The 5470-nt window shown below is 49.0% G+C and overlaps 1 protein-coding gene across 1 annotated transcript; it reads right to left on the minus strand.

Moving 5' to 3' along the window:
• Positions 1-6: 6 nt before the first annotated feature.
• gadd45gb.1 (growth arrest and DNA-damage-inducible, gamma b, tandem duplicate 1) lies at positions 7-854 on the minus strand. Its single transcript, XM_017441011.2, has 3 exons — positions 637-854; positions 322-532; positions 7-245 (listed from the first exon to the last, which is right to left on the minus strand). Exons 1-3 carry the CDS (start codon positions 774-776, stop codon positions 132-134), a joined length of 465 nt encoding a protein of 154 aa, XP_017296500.1. The 5' UTR covers positions 777-854; the 3' UTR covers positions 7-131.
• Positions 855-5470: the final 4616 nt, after the last annotated feature.

Raw genomic sequence — 5470 nt, forward strand, 5'->3', positions numbered from 1 at the left:
GGGGGGGGGGGACTCGGGGGGCCCGGCGCCGTGCGGCCTGGACGGGAATCCTCCTCAGGAGTATCCATGGCTGACAGTAAAGACGAGCTGCAGGCTTCCAGCAGCGCAGGCGGGGGGGGGCGGGGGGCCGATCAGCGCTCCGGGAGGCTGATCTCCGGCAGCCAGTCGTTCAGGCGGCGGCTCTCTTCACAGAACAGGTGCAGCTTCTCCAGAGCCGGGTCCTCCCACGCGCCGTCAGTAGGGTTCTGTTCAGACAGAGCCGGGTCAGCCGTGGTTCTTTTCACAGGAAAACCCCAGAGTGTGCCCAGAAAGCCCCCTCACCGTGACGAGGACGCAGTGCGCGTCTTCCAGCTGCTCCGCCTTCACGCCCCCCACGATGGCGGCCAGCCGCTGCACGTCGCCCACGCGCACGATGCTGATGTCGTTGTCGAAGCAGAAGGACTGGATGAGGGTGAAGTGGATCTGCAGCGCCACGTCGCACTCGAACTCCTCGTCCATGGCCAGGACGCAGAAGGACACGCTGTCCGGGTCTCTGAGGACACAGGAAGCGGGACAAAGCGCGTGAGTTCGGAGCCGAACTCCCGAACAGAACCTGTCCACTTGGACTGAAAGTGCAGCTTCGGATGTGATACTCACAGGTTCATGACTTTGGCGCACTCGTACACCCCCACGGTCAGGGACTCGTTGTCTTTAGCCGAAACCAGCACGTCCTGCAGGGCCTCCCCGGCGCACTGAGCGCGCTCAGGTTTCTGGATCAGAACCTCCTCCAGAGTCATGGTGACGCAAATATTCCTCGGCGGGTTGGTCAGAGAGCTTCAGGGAATAAATCCTTCAGAGAGCAGAATGTTTCCGAGGCGCAGAGCTGCTGCTTTTATACCCCGCAGCTCGTGCGGAGCGGTGAAAGCGCCGCGCTCTGATTGGCTCACACTCACTGCTGTATTGGTATGATAATGCTATTGTCACACTGTGGCTCGTGGCAGATTGATGGGGGTCATCGAGCCTCGCACGCGCGCCCCCTCCTCCCTCCCTCTCCGCGCAGCAGCCTCCTCTGCAGCCAAAAGTCTGCTCAAACGTTGGATTTTCTGCAAAGGTCTTTTGGGTTTTATGGGTCTTTCTGCAGAGCTGCACCGAGCTGCACCTTTTATGTTTCATGCATTCATAAAAATATTTATTTTAATTCACTTTGAGCTTTAAAGATGCTCATGAGTGCGCACTTTCTGTTCCGTTTGTGCGTCCAGAACAGAAGTTTAATGCTTTTTGTTGCATTTCTATCTCTTAGTGGCACTTTTGCAGAACAAAGTGACCCCCCACACACACACACAGAGTCAGTGTCCCCACACACACACACACACACACACACAGAGCAGCAGAAAGAAAGGGCAGGTGGACGATGATGCCATCTGTGGACTAGAACCAGGCCATAAAACGGCCTCATTGTGCGCACAGAAGCCCCCTTTATTATAAACACAGACCCCCACCTATACAAATGCAAATGAACAGCGCGTGCCAGAACTGTGCATGCTGCTGCTGGCCCAATCAGACCACGTGGCCATCAGCTGTCGCGTGGTTTTTATTTATTTACTTTTGGGAGGTTTTTTTTTTTTAAGATGCAGGTTTTCACCTCCTCCCGTAAACCTTTACGTGCAGCTTTGTTTCTTCTGATTCACACATGAAACAGTTTTTGCACATAGATTTGTGTTTATTTGATCCTGTTTAATCCGCTGAGTGTCTAAAAGCCAAACCCGGAAAGTAAAATGCAGAAATTTAAAAGCGACGCAACTTTTACGCGCAGCTTCGTTTCATCCAAATAACTGATTCACGTCTGTTCCGATGAACTGAATCGGTTCCATTCAGTTTCTGCAAATAGAATCATGTTGAAATAATCCACTAAATGTAAAAAAACAAACAAGCCCTGCAATGTATATTTTATTTATCCACCATTTTTAACGCGGCTCAACTTTTACGCACGCGTTTTCCTCGCTGATGGAGCGAATCTTCTTCAATATTTCCAGGGACTCAGGTTGGCGGTGATTGATTCAGCGCTATTGTTCTGCGGGAAGCAGAGCGGCAGATGGAGAACTGTCGCTATGAGGGGACACCCCCTAATACTCCCCATCCCCTCCTAAAACCCAGGTCAGTTACCCCCCCGTGGGTGGGGCTGCAGAGCTTTTGTCCACGAGGCTCCACAGCCTCTGCTGTCTGAGTTTGGATTAAATTAGAAACTCCAAACTTTCAGTTATTTGCAGATAAAATCACTTCCGGTTTGAGCTGCAAGCAAACAAATAAAAGTTTGATTTCTGTGAGTGAAACAGCTGCGCGGGTCCATCTGTGACTGATTCAGGCCGCGGGGCGTGCAGGCGCGTGCAGAGCGTCAGGTGCTTTTAGGGGTCCGGCGGAGACCCAGCAGAACCGAACCGAACCGGGAGAAAAACCTTAAAGCTGCTCAGGAAGTTTCAGGATTTTCAGTCTAAATTCATTCAAATCCGAATAAATCTGATTGTTTCTGCAGCTCAGCAGCTTCACACACGCACGCGCGCGCGCCCATCCCCTGAGGGACAGATGGGACATCCCTGTTGCTATGATGCACCGAGTTAAAAGCACGCGGCCTTCTCCAGATGCCACGCGCCTGAACTGAGGGCCGTCTTTAGATGCAAAGCAGCGGCGCGTGCCACTAACTGATCTCCTGAAAACTGCACGAGAAGCTTCAGAGGGTCTGATGGGGACAGAAAGTCAAGAAGTTTATTCTTTTAAATGATCTGAGATCAGCTTTTATTTTGAAAGAACAACTTATAACGTTTAAAACTCTTAAAAGTTTCCCTGCAGTCCATCCTGAGTGAATCAAAAATATTTAAATCATGTTTGAAAAACGATGAAACTCAGAAAAGTTGTTTCCAGAGTAAAAATACATCATTCAGGTCAGGATCTGTCAGGGTTCGAGTTGTTTTCAATAGTTTCAGTCTGATTTTCTTTCTATTTTCATGTTTTAAATGTTTTCTCACAAACTATTTTACTCATTTTAATTCATTTAGGACAACTGTGTTTAATATTTGTAACAACTAAGGCTTAAAAAAGGACTTTTTTAATTAATTTGATTTCTGGGGCTTATTTGCGGATCCTAACTTGTGTTTCATGACACAAAGTTGGGTCCTTCAAACATCCTCACGGCTCAGAGGCTTTAAGAAGATCCACCTTTTCACTGATTTAAACAGATCTTGTCTAATTGTGTATTTTCTTGTTCTGCTTCTGCTCCCGACACACGCCTCTGAGCTGCAGCAGCTCTCAGAGGCTCTTTGTGTCTGAAATCTCTCTGACCTGCATGTTGCTTTTCACTGTCAGCTATTGTCCCATCAGCAGCTGCCGCCGCCCCTCTCAGCTGATGCACGCCGCAGAAGAAGAGGAGCGGAGGGTGAGCGCCAACGTTGGCCGAGTTGTAAAAACTCAAACTCAAAGGGGAGGAAAAGTGGACCAGCTGAGTTGTAAGCGGGCCTTTAAATCGCCACGGCAACCAGCTCCCTCTCCATCTGCTGTCCAATTTAAAGAGAAGAAGAAAAGGATCAGGAGGAGGAGCTGGCACAAGCCGGCTGCCATTCATCCGTTCAGATCCAGCAGGACCGGGCCGAGCCCCCCCACAGAACCAGACCCAGCTGAAACATCACCATCACCAGAACAACCTGAGTTCTGCAGGTTCTGAACCCTGAACATTAAAAGCTCTGCTTCTCATGTGTCCTTTCAACATAAAAGCCTCCCGAAGCCTTTCTGAGCTGCAGCAGATGGTTCGGCCAGCCTGCAGGGTGTCAGATATCTAAAAAAGCCCTGAAGCATCCGGTTCTTTTTGTCAGGATTTGCTGTAAGAAGCCGAGGATGAAGACAGAACTGGAGGACTGGATGCATCAAATCTTCTTTGAAGCTGTGAACCAGGAGCCTGAGGCTGGAGGCAGCTGATGAACATGGAAGCAGCTGAGGGCTGATGATGAAGCTGAACACGAGAGAGCTCAAAAACATGGAAGAGCAACACGACGAAAGGAATAAAACAACGACGAAAACAGGAACCAAAAAACACCAAACATGAGCTTAAATCTGTTTTCACAAGAATTAATCTGCAAATCCTCCACAAGTTCAGATGATGTTAATTTATCTCCCCGTCATCAACCTGCTGCCATGGAGCTGGGCCCCCCCAGGCCCCCCACCGGCCCCCGGCCCCTCGGTGATCAGCTGTTGATGTTAACTCCTGACTCTGATCTTTATCCTTCAGCTCATAATGAATCTAATCACTAATTACAGGAACAAACCTGAAGCCCCACCCCCTCGGGCTCCAGCTGGGGGCTCAGTTTAAACTCACCTTAAAGGGGTATTCTGCTCGTTTGGAAGTGTGTCACCAGCTAGCTGTAGCACTTCCTAGAGGAGTTAATAACCATTTAATGCTAAACACCTGAGATGTGATGAAACTTAATTGTTTTTGCAGCTTTATGTGATTAAAACACGTCAGTCTCACCTGAGATGGAACAAAAATACTCCATAAAACTCGAGAACATCCGCATTTAGAAATTCTCTTTAAAACCTCGATGCAGAAGCACATTTTTACTGATTTATTTTGCATCTCTCTGAAGATCAGAGTTCATTCCTGCATCTATTTTTATTTGTTAAATCAGTCTTTGTTTGTTTAACTTGTCAGCTGCTGGCCTCCATCCCATCAGCTTCAGGTGTCCGTGTCCTTCGAGCGCTGAGCAGAGATCAGACCTGAGACAGTTTCAACGACTTGTATTTGTGCAGAAGAAGAAGATCAGATGGCTCAAAGCCCCCCCGTCAGCCCTCCCCTCACTTAAACCCAGAACTCACACAAAGGCTGCAGCCAACACTCCAGCGCCCTGATGAATGGGCACAAAGAGACAAGAGCTGAAGGAGGGGGGGTCCACCACTCCTCCTTTGTGCTGAATAATGGTGGGGGTCCCGGAGCAGCTGCTACAGCTGCTGCTGCTGCTGCTGCTCGCGACATTTGAGACGTCGCTTTCACCCAAAACAAAGTCTGGAGCTGAGAGGGGGGGCCCCAGAACTAAAGGCACACTTTAACAGATCAGCGTGGAGCTGACTCCCCATCACTGCAAAGAGCTGTGCGCGCGCGCGCGTGTGTGTGCGTGCGCGCGCGCGAAGGAGGAAGCCTTTAAAGTTGACACTGGCCACAAAGGAGAGCAGGAGCCCAACCATATGGACTCTCTAATATCTCCTTAGCAACAACAAAACGCTGCTTTCTGATTGGCTGCTGCACACAGCAAATTCAAAAGTGTTAAATGTTTTGGTGTTAGCAGACTTTGTGCAAAAGCAGAGTTAATTTTACACTTATAGAGTCACATTCTGTTCATGTAACTCTGGGATGTATATTATTAGTAGTTAAAATCCAGTGTTAAAACAAAGTGTTTACGTATCAAATCTAGAGGTGTTAAAATGGAATCAATAACTCTTTACTTCTTAACTC

The sequence above is a fragment of the Kryptolebias marmoratus genome, linkage group LG14, assembly GCF_001649575.2.
Source record: "Kryptolebias marmoratus isolate JLee-2015 linkage group LG14, ASM164957v2, whole genome shotgun sequence".
Classification (NCBI taxonomy): Eukaryota; Metazoa; Chordata; class Actinopteri; order Cyprinodontiformes; family Rivulidae; genus Kryptolebias; species Kryptolebias marmoratus.

Bases quoted from the DNA above. Each gene is read 5' to 3' on its own strand.
- gadd45gb.1 (XM_017441011.2), bottom strand. From the start codon at position 776: ATGACTCTGGAGGAGGTTCTGATCCAGAAACCTGAGCGCGCTCAGTGC. The intron at 533-636 runs GTGAGTATCACA...CTGTGTCCTCAG, and splicing joins TGCGCCAAAGTCATGAACCT to AGACCCGGACAGCGTGTCCT. The intron at 246-321 runs GTGAGGGGGCTT...CTGTCTGAACAG, and splicing joins CGCACTGCGTCCTCGTCACG to AACCCTACTGACGGCGCGTG.